The sequence below is a fragment of the Vicugna pacos genome, chromosome X, assembly GCF_048564905.1.
Source record: "Vicugna pacos chromosome X, VicPac4, whole genome shotgun sequence".
NCBI lineage: Eukaryota > Metazoa > Chordata > Mammalia > Artiodactyla > Camelidae > Vicugna > Vicugna pacos.
The window spans coordinates 43,009,712-43,030,942 of NC_133023.1; the positions used below are offsets into that span (position 1 = coordinate 43,009,712).

General features: G+C 38.1%; 1 protein-coding gene across 4 annotated transcripts in view; it reads right to left on the reverse strand.

Annotated features, from left to right (window-relative positions):
• The window catches only part of PHF8 (PHD finger protein 8), an 85,452-nt gene that overhangs the window by 58,494 nt on the left and 5,727 nt on the right, over positions 1-21,231 (reverse strand). For all 4 annotated transcript variants that reach the window (XM_006218267.4, XM_015251183.3, XM_006218266.4 and 1 more), the window contains 2 exons: positions 1,424-1,509; positions 938-1,046 (listed from right to left, as the gene is read on the reverse strand). In XM_006218267.4, coding sequence (XP_006218329.1) covers positions 938-1,046; positions 1,424-1,509 — 195 coding nt within the window. The remainder of the gene's footprint in view (positions 1-937; positions 1,047-1,423; positions 1,510-21,231) is intronic.

Below are 21,231 nucleotides of genomic sequence, written 5' to 3' on the forward strand. Positions count from 1 at the left end.
ATGGCAAAATACTAGAATCAGTTTAAATAGAGGATTGGTTAAATAAATCATATATCCATACAATAGAATACTAAACACCTATAAAAACTAATGAAGAATATCTGTAAGTGCTGTTATGGATTGATCTCTAAGATACATAATTGAGCTTTTTTAAAAAGCAAAACGCAGAAAAATATAGTGTTTCTGCTTGTGTTTTTTAATAAAAGAAGAGGAACACACACACACACACAGATACATGTTTTTGTTTAAGCAAAAACTATTTCTGAAAGAATGCACAAGAAATTGGTTGGCTTTGGAGAGAGGACCTGAAGGGTTTAGGGTAGAAAGCAGATTCACAGCCTATAAATAAAAAAAAACAAAAATAATTATTAAGTTGAAGAAACATTTATAATCCTAAATAACACTTCAATTCCAGGAAAGCTGAAAATGGTCAAAAAAATTAAAAACTATGCAAAAGAGAATACTTTATTAATTTCTCTAACTTATTCTTTTGCTCAATTCAAGTAACTTATTTTTAATAAACATTTTAATTTTTTAAAGGAAAAAAATTTTCTTGATTGTAAAAGAAACACATGACCACTCAATTTTTTTTTCAGAGTTTCCTCTTCTCTACAATGAGAGAATTAACCTTTCTGATCTTTAAGACTCCTCCTATAGCGTTCTCTGTGTGCATGTATCATCTCCGGACTTAGGAAAAACTGCCCACTACTAAGAATTTTTTTAAGTGGACCTTAGCATACTCTGCACATCAAATGAAACTCTAACAATGTTTCTCAGAAACTGACTAAAACAGAAGATCCCTCCCTAGAGGGAACACACAGAGCCCTGCAGACACCCCCAAATGAGGGAGGCACCTAGTGGGGCAGCGGGAAAGAGAGATGGGTCCCAGCTTCCCCGAGCCCTGGCATTCACTGGCCTTTGGAGTCGGGGTCCTCACCTGTCAAAGGTCCTACTCCGGAGCTCTCGAATGAATGTTGGGCTTCCAGTCTTCACTGGCTTCCCCTTGTGTGTATCATGGCCTTTTGAAGATACACGGCGTTTTTTCACTAAGCCAGAAAAAAATGAGACTGTGAGTCAGAATGGCCATGCGCTATGGTTCCAAGAGCAAAGGCCTCTGTTAGATCCAATCTAACAACCCCTTGGAGCATCTGGAGTCAAGAAGGCCCTCACAGACTCAGGAAAATTCCTGGGGAGGATAGGTGCTTTCTCTGGGGAATTCCTAAGGAAGGAAGGGAGGTGAAGCTCTGCATTTCTGCCCCCTCAGTGGAGCAGCTGCTGGCCTGCAGGGCCTACACAGGCTTCTGCTATTTCCTAAGGGAGACAAATTTGAAGCACTCAGACAAAGACAACCTCCCTTCCAAGCTTCCTTTGCTTTGTCTCCCCTCTGGACCACCTTCTCTTAAAAACCCCAAGATCTACTTACTGATGGAGGGTCCATGTAAGACCTCACAATTGGGGCAGTGGTAGAGGTCAATATCAGCAGCCTTCTCCTCTTCAACACCAACACAACTAGAAAAGAGAAAACCAGCCAAGGTTTATGGAAATTTTTTCATAAGGTCCAGTATACATGTGCTGTCCAGTACACATAGCTATTTACATTTAAATTAATTCAAAATAAGTAAAATTTTAAAAACAGTTCCTCCATGATACTAGCTACATTTCAAGTGCTCAGTAGCCACATGTGGCTAGAGGTTACCATACTGGGCAGATAATCTAACTTTTTCATCAATGCAAAAAAGTTCTACTGGATCTCACTGGTCTAAAATAATTATGACAGAACTAAAAATGTACAGATAGTAAAGCTTCATTAAGACTCAGAAAGGTCAAAGCTGGAAGAGACTCTAGAGTAATGCTGTCCAGCAGAAATATGTGAGCTGAATATGTAATTTTAAATGTCCTAAGAACCACATTAAAAAGGCAAAAAGAAACAAGTGAAACTAATTTTAATAATATTTTATTTAACCAGTACATCTAAACTATTATTTCAACATATAATCAAAAATTTAAGCAGCAACATGGATGTTCCTGGAGAATGTCATTCTAAGTGAAGTAAGCCAGAAAGAGACAGACAAATACCATATGAGATCGCTCATATGTGGAACCTAAAAGAACATAAATACAAAATAGAAACAGACTCATAGAATACAGACTTGTGGTTGCCAGTGGGGAGTGGGGTGGGAAGGGACAGACTGGGAGTTCAAAATTTGTAGATACTGACAGGCATATGTAGAACAGATAAACAAGATTATACTGTATAGCACAGGGAAATATATACAAGATCTTGTGGTAGCTCACAGAGAAAATAAAATGTGACAAAGAATATATGTATGTTCATGTATAACTGAAAAATTGTGCTCTACACTGGAATTTGACACAACATTGAAAAATGACTATAACTCAAAAAATGTTTAAAAAAATTTAAACTTTACTGAGCTATTTACTTTGTTAAATGAGAAGAGTATTTTATAGTCAACAGTGGTTCCCTCTGAGTAAAGGATTACAGCACATTATAGTCTTCTCTTCCTTATCTGTATTTTCTAATTTTCTACATGAACATGTGCTACTAATGTCATATTGTAATGTCTGAAAAAGATTTATTTAATTTTGAAAATTTGAGTTTGCATGTATGTGAGGTGATAATCTCACAAAATGTAAACACTTCCTTACTGAAGATGTCATCAACAGCCCTCCAAGTAACCTCTGGCTAAGATACAACTACTAAAACCTTTGCTTAGCCGCACACAGCAGGTAGCGTAAAAATCAGACAGACCGCCAACTGTTTTGGCTAAGTCCATGCTCTCAAACTGACTTCCTGGTATTAGGACCACACTACCTTCCTGACTGCTAATCCTTGCCTGTAAACCTGTTGCAATAAACTGGGGACATTACCATCAACTTGGTAAGGATTTTTATGGACTCGGATAATGTGTATAAAGTGCCTAGCACAGTGAGCAGAATCTGGTGCATAGTCAGTAAGTGATAGCTCATATTATTTTTTCACCCTTTACCAGCCTAAACCTTCTTTAAATATATCCCCTGATCTTGTACCATTAACTTGCTTCCCTGGACTACATGCTTTTGGTCTCACACCTCTGTTACTCTTGGATACTGCTGAAGAAGTAACCCTTCCAGTCATCTCCCTCTCCTGAACTTTCATCCCATATAGCTATGTGCTTTCTCCATCCCAAACCTCCACTGCTCATCAACTTTCCCAACTTTTCTGTTGTACCCCCAGCAACCCCATTCCTTGGTAAACAAACCCCTCTGCATTCACGTCCCCTTCAACCAACCCCTTCACCTTTCTAGCTTAACTGAATACAGTTTCTCCTACAGGAAAACCACTTTCTCTATACCACCACCAATCCTTTTGTAACATAAAAATTAAGGATTAGAAATTTTATGGATTGGAAATTTTAAAAACCCTGGTCCTTTACCAAAGAAAGTCTAAGAAGCATTCTGTTAGAACCCTGCCAGGTAGAAGCTGTACATTCTTTCAGACCCTTATAACTGAGGGCTGGGCTGGGGGTAGATGTCCCTCTCACTTTCCAGTGAGACTTTGAGATCATCTCTCCGCTAACTTTGTGTAAGATCTACTCCTCTGAGTTTCCTATCATCCAGTCATACCTCTTCTCACTCCTCTTCACTGTCAGCTACTCATCTCCCCAACATATCCCCTTCACTCACTGAAGAACCTGCCCACAGATTCCTCTCCATCCCAAGTCCTGCTAACCTCCCATGTGACATTAGTATGGCTACAGAGGCCTAACATCCCAGCCTCTTAGCTCATGGACCTCCTTATTTTCAGAGACTGCTGCCTCCACTCCCAAATGTAGCTACCAGCTCTAATGGCCATCCCCTAGACCCTGTCAACATTTGCAATTGTTCCACTTCTGAAATATGAAATGCAGACAATTACACCCTCTGATCACAAGTACACCCATCTAGCTCTCATTCATTACACCTGTTCTTTGCCCTCAAACTCCCTTGATCCTACTTTGCACCTGTTCACAACTACTGTTGACTTCACCCTTCTTCCCTATCTAATTCATAGATTCCAGCATTCCTCACTTCAAACATTCTCTTAGATATCCTCAACTCACTTTGCAAATCGCAACCCTGGCTCATTCCAACTACAGAACACTGGACCAGTGGACATGGCTAGAGAAAAATCACCCATTGGATTGGTGCCACAATAAATTCACACCATCCAAAATATCTGAGTCACAGAATAACCAACACAACATTTAAGGAGAAGATCAAAGTTGGAAGACTGATGTTACCTAACCTGAAGACTTACTATAAAGCTACAGTAATCAGGACAGTGTGGTATTGATGAAAGAACAGACAAATAGACCAAGAGAACAGAACAGAGAGCCCAGAAATAGATCAACATAAATACAGTCAACTGATCTTTGATAAAGGAGCAAAGGTAATATAATGGAGCAAACATAGTCTTTTCAACAAATGGTGCTGGAACAACTGGACATGCAAACAAATGAAATTAGACACAGACATTATACCCTCCACAAAAAACAGAACTCAAAATGGATCATAGACCTAAATGTAAAATGCAAAACTATAAAACTCCTAGAAGATAACACAGGAGAAAATCTAGATAACTTGGGGTTTGGCAATGACTTTTTTTTTAAAATGCAACACCAAAGGCATAATCCATGAAAAATGAGAATTTATAAGCTGGACTTCTTTAAAATTAAAAATCTGCTATGTGAAACATTGTCAAGAGAATGAAAAGACATGCCAAAGATTGGGAGTAAATATTTGCGAACAATGTATAAAGGATTAGCATCCAAAATATATAAAGAACTCTTAACATTCAACAATAAGAAAATGAACCTAATTAAAAATGGGCAAAAATTCTGAACAGACACCTTACCAAAGAAAGTATACAAATGGCAAATAAGTACATGAAAAGGTGCTCCACATCATATGTCATTAGGACAGTGCAAATGAAACAAGAAGATATCATTATACACCTTTCAGAATAACCAAAATCTAGAACACTGACAACACCAAACGCTGGTGAGGAGGTGGAGCAACAGGAACTCCCATTCTCTGCAGGTGGGAATACAAAATGGTACAGCTACTTTGGAATACAGTTTGTCAGTTTCTTACAAAACTAAACACACCCTTACCATACCATCTGGCAACTGCAGTCGTTGGCACTTACTCAAAGTAACTGAAAACTATGTCGACCCAAACTCCTGCACACAGATGTTTATAGCAACTTTATTCATAATTGCCAAAATTTGGAAGTAACCAAGATGTCCTTCAGTAGGTGAATGGATAAACCTGTGGTACATCCAGACAATGGAATATTACTTGGTGCTAAAAAGAAATGAGCTATTAAGCCATGAAGATATGGAAAAAGCTTAAGTGAAGGAAGCTGATCCAGCTACATATTATGATTCCAACTATATGACATTCTGGAAAAGGCAAAACTATGGGGACAGGAAAAAGATGAGTGGTTCCCAAGGGTTAAGGGGGAAAGAGAGATGAATAGGCAGAGCACGGAGGATTTTTAGAGCAGTAAAACTATTCTCTGTATTACTAAAAAGATATAATGGTGGGTACAAGTCATTATACATTTGTCCAACCCCACAAAATGGACAACATCAAGAATAAATCCTTTGTATAAATTGTATAAATTTATACAATGGAATACTACTCAGCCATAAAAACTGACAACATAACGCCATTTGCAGCAACATGGATACTCCTGGAGAATGTCATTCTAAGTGAAGTAAGCCAGAAAGAGAAAGAAAAATACCATATGAGATCACTCATATGTGGAATCTAAAAAAAAAAACACAAACAAAACATAAATACAAAACAGAAATAGACTCATAGACATAGAATACAAACTTGTGGTTGCCAAGGGGGCAGAGGGTGGGAAGGGATAGACTGGGATTTCAAAATTGTAGAATAGATAAACAAGATTATACTGTACAGCACAGGGAAATATATACAAGATCTTATGGTAGCTCACGGAGAAAAAAATGTGACAATGAATATATATATGTTCATGTATAACTGAAAAATTGTGCTCTACACTGGAATTTGATTCAACATTGTAAAATGATCATAAATCAATAAAAAATGTTAAAAAAATAAAAAATAAAAAAAAATCCTGATGTAAACTATGGATTTCGGGTGATAATCATGTGTCAATGTAGGTTCATCTATTGTAACAAATGTTCCACTTTGGTGGCGGGGGATGTTGATGAGAGGGGGGGCTATGCTTGTGGGGGCAGGAGGCATATGGGAAATCTCTGTACCTTCTACTCAATTTGGCTATGAATCTAAAACTACTCTAAAAAATTAAGTCTAGTTAAAAAATATCTGGGTTATGCTGCTTGATAATCATATACTTCACTGCTCAGTTCTCTTCCCCCATTAGCCACAGTGGCTATTTCAAATCCCTGACCTCATGACCTTTCTCCTCTCTCAGCAAATAACTCTGTCTCCTACTTCGTAGACAAAATGAAATAATCAGATGGGAACTACCTCAACTTCCCACACCGAATCCACCTCCTTCTGTACCCGTCTTTTCCTACTGTTACAACAAAAGAACTATCTTTCCTTCTTTGTAAAGTCAGCTTTTCCACCTGGGTCACAGCTTTTTTTTTTTTTAACCATCTCAATAAATTATCCCTTCTTTCTGTAGTATCTTCAATCTCTCCCTTCTACCTTCTCCTTCACAACAGCATTTAAACAAGCTTACTGATCTTTAGAGGTAAAAAAGACAAGATCCCCCTCCCTCCTGTCTGCCCCTCTCTGCTATTTCACAGCTAAATATCTTCTGTTTAAAATTACACAGTTTCATAATGACTTTTATTTAAATAGGTTATCAGTTATACATTTTATGAAACTCAAAAGGTACAGAAGTATATACAGTGAAGTCTCCCTCCTGTTCCTAGTCACTCGGTAGTATCCAGAGATGTTCTGCCAGGGCCAAACCTATAAAAAAATTTTCAAGTTGCTGTATATTCTTTCTCACCCGCTGCTGCTGATTGTAGTCCTCACCTCCTCTAAAACAGATCTCTCTGATGTTCTGGCCTCCGTATTGAAAAATGCAATTAGTACTTCTCTCCTTTATCTCACCTGACCTCCCAGCAGCATTACCACAGTGCCGACCCTGTGCTCTCTCTACCTGACAAACTCTCTACCCTTGACTTCCCTAACACCCCATTTATCTGGTGTTCATTCCTCCAGATAACATTTAATAAACATCTTAAAGGCCCTGGTCTACATGCCGGGAGAGACAAAGAAACAGAACAAAGCATACAAAAATTCCTGGCCCCATGGAGCTGACATTCTAGTGAGGGAAACAGAAAAGAAATAAGATAAATCAATGTAATCAGTGAAATATTATGGTATGTTAGATAGTGAAAAGAGCTAAGTAGAAAAATAAAACAGGAAGGGGAACATGTACACATGTGTACATAAGTACACATACACACACAGTGGTTGGTGAGGAGAATGACAATGGTATTGAAATTTTAGGCAGGGAAGCCAGGGAAGGATTGACAAAATGACTTCTGAATAAAGACCTGAAGAAAGTAAGGGCATAAGCCATGTGTATATGAGGGAAGAGCATCCCAATTAGAACAGCAAGTACAAAAGCCATGTGGCTGGAGTGTGCCTAGATTATTGAAGTGATAGGGTGAAGGATAGTGTTCTGGAACAGAGACAGGAAGGGGAACAATAACAGGTCAGAAAGATAATGGGCTCATGCAGTAGGGTCTTGCAGGCCATCATAAAGGACTTTGGCTTTTCCTGAATGAAGAACTGGGTGAAATACACAGGAGGATTATGAGCAGGGATGTGATGTGATCTTAATTATGTCTCTGGCTGCTCCTCCTTCTGTTTCCCAGTGCACTCTTTTTCTGCTGCCCACTCCTTAAATGTTGACCTTTCTTAGGTCCCCTTGCCTGGACACTCTTCTCTCCTTACTTTTCCTCATTGGTCTCACTCACTCCCAGGACTCCATGTGCCCTCTATGTACCTATAGCTGCAAGCCAGATCTCTGCTGAGTTTCAGACCCCTCCATCAAAATGCCTCCTGGATATTTCTACTGGATAGCCCACTTACATACTTCAAATTTAACATGTCCAAATTCAACTTCTCCCCCTGCCTGCCCCCCAACCTGTTCCTTTTCTTAAATTGGAACCATAATCTCACCAGGTGTTTAAGCCGGAAACCTGACAGCCATTGGTGACTTGTCTCTCACCCTTTCCCTCCACTATACCCTAAGTAGGTGTTCAATCATCAAGAACTTAGACTTTAGTTAGGGCCAGACTGCCTGGGTTTACATCCTAGCTGTACCTTCCACTTAACTAGCTGTGGGATCTTGGGCAAGTTACTTAACCTCTCTGTGCCTCAGTTTCTTTCTCTAAGGTGGGGATAAAAATTTTATGTGTATCATAAAGTTGCTCTCAAAAGTCAATGAATTAATTTACATAAAGTGTTTAGAATAGTGCCTGGTACACAGTAAGTGCTCTGTATGTGATGCTATTATCATCCAAGTTATCACCATGTCCTACCAATTCTATTTCCTAAGTGGCTATCAATTATGCCCTGTCATCCTCACTGCCCCTCCCCTAATCGAGGCCATTATTACCTCTAATTTGGATTATTGTCCTGTCCTCCTAACTGGGCTCCTGATCTCTATCCTGTCCTCACCCAAATGGCCCTCCGCACTACAGCCAAAGAGATGATTTTTAAAACACAAATTTGATCCTGTCAACCCTTGCTCAAAACCCCTCACATGCTTCCTATTTTTCTTAAGGTAAAGTATAAATTTAACGTGGCCTAAAAGGCCTCACCTCTTGCCCTCTCATACACAGCATTGGCTACATAATGTGTGGGGCTGGTGCAAATGAAAATCAGAGGCCCCCTGTTGACCCGTCCTCCCCAGAAAAGCTTTTTTCTCTCTTCCATGATCTCTCAACTTGTCATGGGGCTTTTTATTTGCTACCTACTGTCACGATCCCTTGGGCACAGGGATGCTTAAGGGGCGAGTGCAGGCCGTCACAGGCACTCAGGGGCCATGGCCTGTAATTCAGTGAACAGGGTACATGCACCTAAGCCTGACTCTCTGGCACCTGCACCCAGGCCCAGTGACCCAGGTAGCCAGCTGAGAACCTCTTCAGGGAGGCAGCAAGACATAGGACCACAGGTGAGCTAAAGCTCTAAGTCCCCAGGACACACTCATCCTAGTGGACCTCACATACAAAACATAAAATCAAAGGTAAAATTATTTAGAATTTCAAGACAACAACCACAGAGCACTAAACTTCAACCATGGACATGGGGCCCCCTTCCGAATATGAGGCTGCATGTGACTATAGTGGTCACACGCCCATGAAGCAAGCCCTGCTCTAAAAAGCCAGCTGGACTCTCACTGCTATGCTTCTTCTGGTCTCTGGGTCTCATCACATGTGGCTCCCTATGCCTAGCACATTTCTTCTCTTCCTCTTCCCTATTGCCATGGCACCCCCCCCATACACTATCCCTAGTTCAGCACTTACCCTGTAGACTTGCAACTGCCCATTTACTTGCTATCTGCCCCCACTACATATAGCAGGCAGCAGCTACCTAGCTCACAAGTCCTCACCTCATCCATCTCCCAGTCTTACTTTATTATTCAACCCAATTCAACAAACATTCATTGGGGTAGATTAACTCCTCACATCAGGAAGGCATATGGATGAAAATTAGGCTTCTGGCTAAACTGTCTCAATAATTATCACCTGGGACCCAGAATCCTAAATGCTATTTTGCTTCCTTAGTGAAGAGGACAATTATCACAGCACCAGGTCTCAAGATTAAGATGAATTATCCCCAAAGTGCACCACAGAGCCTGGCACATGGTAGGCACTCAATCAGTACTGGTATGTAAGTTAGTGCATAAATTCAATAAATATTGATTGAAAATACATACTGCCTTCATGGAGTGTACATTCTAGAGGGGGAGACAGACATGTGGTGACAAAACAGTTTCGTAAGTGCTAAAAGTAAATAAAGTAGGATAAGGGGAAATATACACAAAATGTTATGATAAATCACAGAGAAAAAAATGTGACAATGAGTGTGTATATGTCCATGTATGACTGAAAAATTGTACTGAACACTGGAATTTGACACAACACTGTAAAATGATTATGAATCAATAAAAATGTAAAAAAAAATAAATAAATAAAGTAGGATAAGGGGGTGGTGAGTGAATTTGAAGCCTGCATAAAAGGAACCGAGGGGAAAACTAAGCTATGAATCACACATATATTATCACATTCAATCTCCACAGCAAATCAGGACATTCTTCACAGTATTCAGAGGCACAGAGTTTAAAAGTACAGACTTGGGAGCCAAACTGCCTAGGTTTAAATCTCACCTCTGCCACTTACTAGCTGTGTGAACTTAGTCAATTTCTTTAATCTTGCTATGCCTGTTTCTGCATCTATAAAATGAGAGTATTAATGGTACCCTTCCTCACAGAGTTGTTAGACTTAAATGAGCTAAAATAGGTAAACAACTAAGAGTACCTGGCACATAAGTATAAGCTATCATCATTATTAATATTATTCTAATTTAACAGATGAGAAATTGAGTGGTTAAGTAACTTTTTGGTCATTACAAAACTAATTAAGTAGCAGAGCAGGATAAAAACTCAGATCTGTGTGACTTTACTACACCACTACAATATGTAACTAGAATATAATGTCAGGTTATTAGTAGTCAAGTGCTATGAGAACACAGAAGTGAGCATTCAATTCTTCCAGGGGTGTGGAACTGAGTTGGGCGCTGAGGACTGGAGAAGCTTGAGAGATGACAAGGTTGCTCAGGATCCTGTCTGGCTTATCTGCTCAACCTCTGCTCTCTGAGGGTGCCCAAAGAGTCAGGTCCTGTCACCACCCATGCATTGAAAAACAGTACCTTCATTCATACATAAAGAGGGAAAAGAGCATATTTTACCTTTATTCCTTATTAAAAAAATCAGAAAAATCCAAGTCAATTTCTGGTTTCCTGAAACAACCTTGATCAGGCCAAGCACAATCTATAAAAACAGGGTTGGACCATCCCTAAGAGGCTGAGGCACCCATTATTCGAACCAGTGGCCCCTCTACCTCCAGGCACATAGGACTTGGAGGAGTGTAAAGGACACTGAACAAGTTTCGGTGCCCCTGGTAAGTTTCTTTTTGGCTTACCCAGTCCCTGGCACATAAGTTTGCTAATAACAGGCTTCACTAAATTCTGGATGCAACAACAGAATCACTCCACGTGCGCTGAAGTGCACGTAAACAGGCAATCTCTATCTCCCACAAAATCCAACCAAACAAAAAATCCTCTTTGACCCCTTCTGTCACTGCCCCATTACTCTGTTCCCCGTATACCAAAACTTCTCAAAACTGAGTCATCCTTGAGTCCTTTCACAACCCCAATCCAATCTGTCAGCAAATCCTACTTATCAATATATATTCAAAACCCAACCACTTCTCATCACCACTGACTCTAGTCCAAGCCACCACTGCCTAATTAGACCACTGTTTCTCAAATGTTAAGGAACATCAGAAACACCTGGAGGGCTTGTTAAGCCAGATCCCTAGGCCTCATCTCCAGAGATCTTGATTTAGTAGGTCTGGAGTGGGGCCCATAAATGTGTAGTTCTAACAAGGTTCCAGGTGATGCTGATGCTGCTGGTGCAGGGACCACACTTTAAGGAATAATGACCTAGAGGATTCCCCCAACTCTCCCTGCTTCATCCCTTACTCCTCACCTTGAGTCTGCCCTCACAACAGCCAAAACCTAAACCAGATCACAACTCTCCTTTGCTCAAAACCCTTCTGTGGCTCCCATCCCACCTGGAGTGAAAACCAAGTATTTATAATGGCCCATATGGCCCTATACTTGTGGTTCTCAAACTTTAGTGTGCATCAGAATCACCTGGAGGGCTTGTTAAACCACAGATTCCTGGACCCCACCTCCAAAGTTTCTGATTTGGTAGGTCTAGGGTAGGATGCAAGAATCTGCCTAACTAGTTCCCAGGTGATGCTGATCCTACTTGGAGAATCACTGCCCTGTATGATCTGCACCCCTCAGTTCCTACCATCAGCCTCTACTACTTTCCCCTCACTCACTCTGTCCTGTACCACTGGTGTCTTCGCTGTGACTAGAATGGCAACATGCGAGGCATGCTCCCAACTCAGGTCCCTTATTGCCTATACCTGGAACACTCTTCCCCTACTTACCAGCATGGTTCCCTCCCTCACTTTCCTTCAGGCCTCTGCTCATGTGTTACCCATCCATAATCACCCTATATAAAATAATCATGTCCCCAGCCCTGGTGGTGGCACATCTTTTCACCCTGCTTTACCTTTCTCTATACCACTTACTAGCACTTGACACATTATATATTTACCTGTTAGTTTACTGTCTCACGTTCACTGCTGTATCCCACCTTCCAATTATCTAGAACAATGCCTGGCACATATCACATATCTATTGAACAAGTGCGCATATACATGAGTGAATAAATGAATGAATCCATCTTGTTTTCTAGCCTGAGCTAATCTAAAGGTCACAGCTATGTCTTATTTATCTCTATCTCACACAGTTCTTAACTCACTCCTTAGCAAACAATTAATATTCAATAAACCCTTATTGCATGAATGTTATAGGTGACAGCCAGAATTGAGTATCTACTATGTGCCAGGACTGTGCTAGGTGCTTTGCAGACATTCTCTTACTAATCCTCACAACAACTATATAAAATATGGATCCTTTGTTTTAAAGCTGAGAAAGCACACCTGAAACTAATACAATATTGTATATAAATGATACTTCAATTTTTAAAAAATTTTAAAATAAATAAAGCTGAAAAAGCAGAAGCTTGGAGAGATGAAATGAACTGCCCTAAAGCAACAGGGCTAGTAAATGGAAGAGCTATGATTCCAAGCCAGGTTTCTCTGGCTCCCAAGCCATGTTTTCACCATGGTGCCTGTATTTCCAAAGCAGATTTTCATTTAGCTCCTATAACGCAGTCCTGGGCATCATGCCTATCAGAGTTTCTGATTTGAATTTTCCTGACCCTCCTCTTGGACACTGACCACCCATCCTTTGGTACATGTTCACCATTCCAAATTTCTTCTAGGTGGGCTGGGGCAAAAATTGCTACTCCACTGGTGAAGGAACAGTTCTATATTCTGATTGTGGTTACACGAATCTACAAATGTGATAAAACTGTATAGAACAAATACACATACACACACAAATGAGTTTGTGTAAAACTGATGAAGTTGGGATAAGATTGGTGGATTGTACTAAGGTCAGTTTCCTGGTTTTGATATTATACTATAGTTATAGTTACAGTATCACCATGGAGGAAACTGGGTAAAGGTACAAAGGCCCTCCCCATACATTTTTGCAACCTCCTTTGCATCTATAATTATTAAAAAAAATTATGGAAAAAAATGCCTCTCCAAGAGACATCCTATGAGCCCTGACAGAGTGGGCTGTCCTTCTGATTCTTCTAACTCCACACCCTACAAGACTTTCTCCAGGGCAGGGCTTCTAAAGCCCATACATTATGTCTAGTAAACCCTAAATATGAATCCTAGACTTTCCCTTTGCTACACACTCCTAAGCTGTGGGCTACCCTTCTGCTGCTTCAAAAAAAAAAAGGGGGGGGGAATTGTTCACTTTAACCTGATCTCACTTGGAACAAAAATGTAGAGCATGTGTGAGTTATAAGCCAGATTTTCTCTGTCTTCCACAACATCTTGAAAATGGCTTAACCTGAACAGTGCTTTATACTATCTATAGTATCATATCCTATAGTAAGAGTCCCAGAGACTGAGGTTTGGCTCATAGTTGAGCAACTAACTGGCTTTGTAGCTTTGGGCAAGTTATTTAGCCTCATGAGAGAAAATAATAGCTCCAAAGAGCTACTGTAAAGATTAACTGGTCACTTCTGGTTCTGGAACAATGAAGTAAACACACTTCACCCACTAAGGACAACTAAAAATCTTGGATGTTATATACAAAAAAAAAGTAAGATGACTCTGAATGATGGAAAGAGGGCAGCTTGACTAGACACAGCAATAGGATCTGAGGTAGTGAATGCCAACAGAGAGCAAGTGGGGAAACCTGGACTTCCACTTCTACCTGGCAGTAATGAAGTAGTACCTGCTTCCCCAGCCACTGAAGTGCACTGTCGGAAGAGGCCCGCAAAAACCAATAGACATAATAATATCCAGAATCTCATAATACCCAAAATATCCAATAAACAATGAAAACAATCACTCATCATATCAAGAACAAGGAAAATCACAACCTGAAGAGCAAAGAAAATCAATAATCTCAACAATGAAATGATACAGATGTCAAAATTATCTGATGAGGATTTTAAAGGAACAACCACAAAAATGCTTCAGTGAACAGGCCTGAAACAAATGAATAAGTACAAAGTATTAACAAAAAAAAATAGAATCTCTGCAAAGAAATAGAAGATACAGAAAAGAGCTAATGACACTTGAAAAAAAAATCACTTAAATGAAAATTCATTGCATGGGCTCAACTGCAGAATGGAAACAACAGAGGAAAAAAATAGTAAACTTGAAGATAGAACAATAGAAATTACCCAATCTGAACAACAGAAAGAAAATAGGTTGAAGTATGAAAAACTATAAGCCAACAAACTGGACAACCTACAAGAAATATATAAATTCTTAGAAACACACAACCTGCCAAGAATGAGGAAGAATCAGAAAATCTGAAGAGACCAATTACTCGTAGGAGATTGAATCATTAATTTAAAAAAACTCCCAATGAAGAAAAGCCCAGGACCAGATGGCTTTACTTGTGAGTCTTATCAAACATTTAATGAAGAATTTCACCAATTTTTCTCAAACTCTTCAAAAAAATAAAAAAAATCACACTCCTGAACTCATTTTTTATTAGGCCAGCATTATCCTGATACCAGAGCCAGATAAGGACACTACAAGAAAAGAAAACTATAGGCCAATACTCCTGATAAATACAGATGCAAAAATGCTCAATAAATTACTAGCAAACCCAATTCATTAGCACATTAAAGGAAATACCATGATCAAATGAGATTTATCCTTGAAATGCAAATATGGTTCAACATAAGCAAATTGATAAAGGTTATCATATTAAGAATAAAAGAAAAAAATCATCTCAAAACAAGATGTGGAAAAAGCATCTGACAAAATCCAATATTCATTCATGATTAAAAAAGATTAAAAAAATGGGGCATAGAAGGAACATACCTCAACATAATAAAGGCCATGTATGACAAGCCCACAGCCAACATCAGATTCAGTGGTGAACGGCTGAAAGCTTTTCCTCTAAGATCAGGGACAAGGGTGCCCACTCTTACCATTTCTATTCAACAGAGCACTGGAAATCCCACACAGAGCAATCAGGCAACGAAAAAAAGGCATCAGAATTGGAAAGAAAGAAGTAAAATTATCTCTATTTGCAGATAACATGATTTTATATATAGAAAATCCTAAAAAATCCACCAAAAAAACTTGAGATCTAATAGATGAATTCCATAAAGTTGCAGGATACAAAATTAACATGCAAAAATCAGGAGCATTTCTATAAACTAAAAATAAATTATCTGAAAAAGAAAATGGTCCCATTTACAACAGCATCAAAAAGTATAAAATACTTAGGAATAAACTTAACAGAGATGAAAGATCTCTACACTGCACACTGTAAGATACCAATGAAAGAAATTGAAGAAAACACAAAGAAATGGAAAGATACCCAGTCTTCATGGATTGGGAGAGTTAATATTGTTAAAGTGTCCATACTGCCCAAAACCATCTATAGATTCAAAATAATCCTTATCAAGATTCCAGTGATATATTTTTATAGAAGCAGAAAAAAAAATCTTCAAATTCAAAGGAATCCTGAGAAACAGCAAAGTGGGAAGCATCACATTTCTTGATTTCAGACTATATTATAAAGTTATAGTAATCAAAAGCCCATAAATATACCCATGCATACAGGATCAACTAGTACTTGACAAAGAAGCCAAAACTACTCAATGGAGAAGACAGTCTCTTTAATAAATGGTGCTGGGACAACTGGATATTCACATGTAAAAGAATGAAACTAGACTCCTGACTTACACCATTCACAAAAACTAACTCGAAATGGATTAAAGACTTAAATGTAAGACCTAAAACCATGAAACTCCTAAAACAAGACATAGGAAAAAAGGTCCTAAGCATGGGTCATGGCAATGATTTTTTGGATATGACACCTAAAGCACAAGCAACAGAATAAAAAATAAATAATACCAAAAATAAATCTAAAATTTACCTTGACCACATCAAACTAAAAAGTTTCAGCACAGCAAAAAAATAAATCATCAAAATGAAATGTAACTTATGGAATGGGAAAAAAACACTTGTAAATCATATATTAAATAAGGGGTTAATATTCAAAACACATTAAATACACAGCTTAATAGCAAAAAAAGTCTGGTTACAAATGGGCAAAGAAACAGAATAGACATTTTTATAAAGGAGACATAAAAATGGCCAACAGGTACCTGAAAAGGTGCTCAACATCACTAGTCATCAAGGAGATACAAATCAGAACCATAATGAGATATCATACCACCTCACACTTGTTACAATGGCTTATCATCAAAAAGACAAGGGATAACAAGTGTTGGTGAGAACATGGAGAAAAGGGGACCCTTGTGCAGTTTGCAAGTGGTGGGTGCAGTCACTATGAAAAACAGAAAAGGTTCCTCAAAAAATTAAAAATAAAACTACCACATGATCCAGTAATTCCACTTCTAGGTATATATCTGAAAGAAAATCACTATGTTGAAGAGATATCTGCACCTCTGTGTTCACTGCAGACTTATTTACAATAACCAAGTAATGGGAACAACCTAAGTGTCTATCAAAAGATGAAAAGATAAAAAAAAAGTGTATACACACACAACACACACACAAAATGAAGTACTATTTAACCATAAAAAAGGAAATCCTGCCATTTGCAATGATATGGACAGACCCTGAAGGCATTATGCTAAGTGAAATAATTCAGACAAAGACAAATACTATATGATATCACTTATATGTGAAATTAAAAAAAAAACCCAAACTCATAGAAAAAATGATGTGATTTGTGTTTACCCTCTGGAAGTGGGAGTATAGGTGGGAGAACCGGATGAAGGTGGTCAAAAGGTACAAACTTCCAGTTATAAGATAAATCATTTCACAATATATGTAAGTCAAGTCATTATAAGCTACACAAACTTAAACAATGCTGTATGTCAATTATATCTCAAAAAAACTGAAGGAAAATAGGTTGAAGAAAAATGAACAGAGCTTCAGCAATCTGTAAGACTAAAACAAAAGACAAACCCAGAGAAATCCATGCTGAGGAATAGCATAATCAAAATCCTGAACACAAAAGACAATGGAAGAATCTTGAAATGAGTGAGAAAAATGACATTTCCTAAAGGAGAACACCAATTTGAATGACAGAGGATGTATCATCAGAAGCCATGGCAGCCAAAAGGTAGGAGCACAACAGTTTTCAAGGGCTGAAAGAAAAGAACTGGAAACCCAGAATCTGATATCAAATGAAAAGACCCTTTAGGAATTGAAGGAAAACCAAGAGCATTTGTTGCCAGCAGACCTGTCCCAAAAGAAGGGCTAAAGGAAGCTCTCTAAACAGAAAAGAAATGATAAAAGAAGGAATCTTGGGAACATCAGGAAGAGAGAACAAGGGAAAAAGTAAAAATATGGGTACATACAATATATTTCTCCTCTTGAGTTTGCTAAATCATGCTTGGCAGTTGAAGCAAAAATTCTAACACTGTATGATATGGTTCTCAATGTATGCAGATGAAATATTTAAGATAAAGAGCAGAACATAAAGGAATTCAAGGGGAAATAAGGTTTCTACTTTTTACTCAAACTGGTAAAATGTCAATACCAGTTGATTGTGGTAAGTTACGTTAATACCTAGAGAAAGTATTGAAAAAGCTTACAAAGCGATACACTCAAAAACAGTATAGATAAATCAAAATGGAATTCTTGAAAAGATTTAAGTAACCCACAGGAAGGCAGAAGAAAACAGAAAGAACAGAGGAAATGACCTGAAAAGGAAAAAAAAAATAATGAAATGATAAATGTATACTCTAACATATCAATAACTGCATTAAGTATATATGGTCTAAATATACCAATTAAAAGAGATTGGCAGAGAGGACAAAAATAATACTGAACTATATGCTATCTATAAGAAACTCACTTCACATACAATGATGTCAGTTAAAAATAAAGGGATTAAAAAAAGATAATACCATGTAACCTCTAATCAAAAGAAAGCATGAGTAGCTATATTAGTATCATATAAAGTGGACTTCCATGCAAAGAAAATTACCAGAGACAGAGAAGGACATTACATAATAAAGTGTCAATCCATCAAGACACAGCAATCCTAAATGCACCTGCATTAAACAACAAAACTACAAGATGTGAGGCAAATGATAGAACTGAAAGAATAAATTGACAATTATAACTGGACATTACAATATCTCACAACTGACTGAACAACTAGATAGAAAATCAGTAAAAACATGGAAGAATTTAGCAACACTATCAACAACAGGAGTAAATCAACATTTATAGAAAACTCCTAGCATCAGCAGGATATGCATTCTTTTCAAGTGACCATGGAACATATACCAAGACAGACCATATTCTGGGCCATAAAACAGACCTCAGTAAATTTAAAGGAACTACAACCCAATCCAAAAATAGGCACAAGACCTAAACAAGCAATTCTCCAATGAAGACATACAAATGGCCAATAGACACATGAAAAAATGCTCAATATTGCTAATTATCAGAGAAATGCAAATCAAAACTACAATGAGGTATCACCTCACACCAGTCAGAATGGCCATCATTCAAAAGTCCACAAACAATAAATGCTGGAGAGGCTGTGGAGAAAAGGGAACCCTCCTACACTGTTGGCAGGAATGCAGTTTGGTGCAGCCATTGTGGAAAACAGTATGGAGATTCCTCAAAAAACTAGAAATAGACTTACCAGATGATCCAGCAACCCCACTCCTGGGCATATATTCAGAGGGAACATTAATTCAAAAAGATACATGCACCCCAATGTTCATAGCAGTACTATTTACAATAGCCAAGACATGGAAACAACCTAATGTCCACTGATAGATGACTGGATAAAGAAGTTGTGGTATATTTATACGATGGAATACTACTTGGCCATAAAAAATAATAAAATAATGCCATTTGGAGCAACATGGATGGACCTGGAGAATGTCATTTTATGTGAAGTAAGCCAGAAAGAGAAAGAAAAATACCATATGATATATCACTTATACATGGAACCTAAAAAAAAGACAAACTTATTTGCAGAACAGAAACAGACTCACATAGAAAACAAACTTATGGTTACCAGCGGGAAAGGGGGTGGGAAGGGATAAATTGGGAGTTCAAGATTTGCAGATACTACTATATATAAAATAGACAACAAGATTATACTGTATAGCACAGGGAACTATATTCAATATCTTGTAGTAACTTATGGGTAAAAAGAATATGAAAATGAATATATGTATGTTACTATATTACTGAGGTATTGTGCTGTACACCAGAAATTGACACATTATAAATTGACTATACTTCAATAAAAATATATTTTTAAAAAATTTAAAGGAACTGAAATCAGAGTATATTCTCTGACCACCATGGAATCAAACCAGAAATCAATAACAGAATAACAGGAAAATCTGCAAACACTTGGAAACTAAACAACATACTTCCACACAATGCATAGGTCAAACATGAAACCTCTGATAAAGTTAAAAATTACATTGAGCTACATGAAAAGGAAAATATGAAAATTTGTGGGACACAGCTAAATCAATACCAGTGAAACTGACAGCATTAAATGATTACATTCAAAAAAAGAAAGTCTCAAATCAATAACCTAAGCTCCCACCTCAAGACATTAAGAGGAGCAACATGAATCCAAAGCAAGAAGGAAGGAAATAATAAAGTGCAAAAATCAGTGAAATTGAAAGCAGAAAGACAATAGGGAAAGTCAATAAAACAAAAAGTTTGTTCTTTGAAAAGATCAATAAACCTGACAAACCCATAGCAAGTCTGACAAAGAAAAAAAAAAGACAACACAAATTTTCAATATCAGGAATGAAATGAGATATCATCACAGGGCCAGCCTGCAGATATCAAAAACATAATTCTACACACTTAAAATTTGACAACTTAGAAGAAATGGATCAATTCCTTAGAAAGCACAAACTACCACAACATACCTAATATAAAATAGTTGAAATCATTCTATAACTATTAAATGAATTGAATTCATAATTTTAAAACTCAAAAAGAGATTAAATTAAGATAATTACACAAAGTGTTTAGCATAGTGACTGGCACACTAGCCAGTGCTCAATAAACAAAGGCCATTACCATTTTATTTAAATCATCACAACCACTCTCAGGGAAATTGAGGCATCACAGAGATGAAATCCTTTCCTAAAAAGTAACAATCAGAATTTGAACCCAGACCTGAAGCCAGTGCCATTTCCTATAGAGTTTAGAGTCCACATCACAGCCACCCACTTGGGGATGTGACAACCAATACTTCCTTTACACATAGGAAAACAGTGAAAGAATGAGGTTTCACCAAAGCCCCAGACATCAATAAATGCTTGCAAACTAACTTTCCCCACCAGTATACAGCAATGTTTCTCAAAAGTTTGGTGCAACAGAATCTACCTGTTGACTGCTGAGTCCTAACCCAAGAATTCGCATTTTTTTCACAAATTCCCAGTTAATGAACCACACTTTGAGAACAACAGTGCACAGAAATGATATGTTAGCCTACCCATCTCCCAACATCAAAAGGTGTCACACTCCACAGAAAAGGAAGGAACTGAGACAGAACAATGCTCTAAATCAGTGGTTCTGAGAGTGGCCCCCGCTCACATACTCAATCAGAAACCCTGTAGGTAGAGTCTACCTATCTTGTCTTTTACTAGGTCCTCCAAGTGATCCTGATGCACACAAAAGTTTGAGAACCACTGCTCTACAAATCAAAGTGCTCTGTAAAACCCAGGTCTATACAGTAGGAGGATGGAGCTATACCATC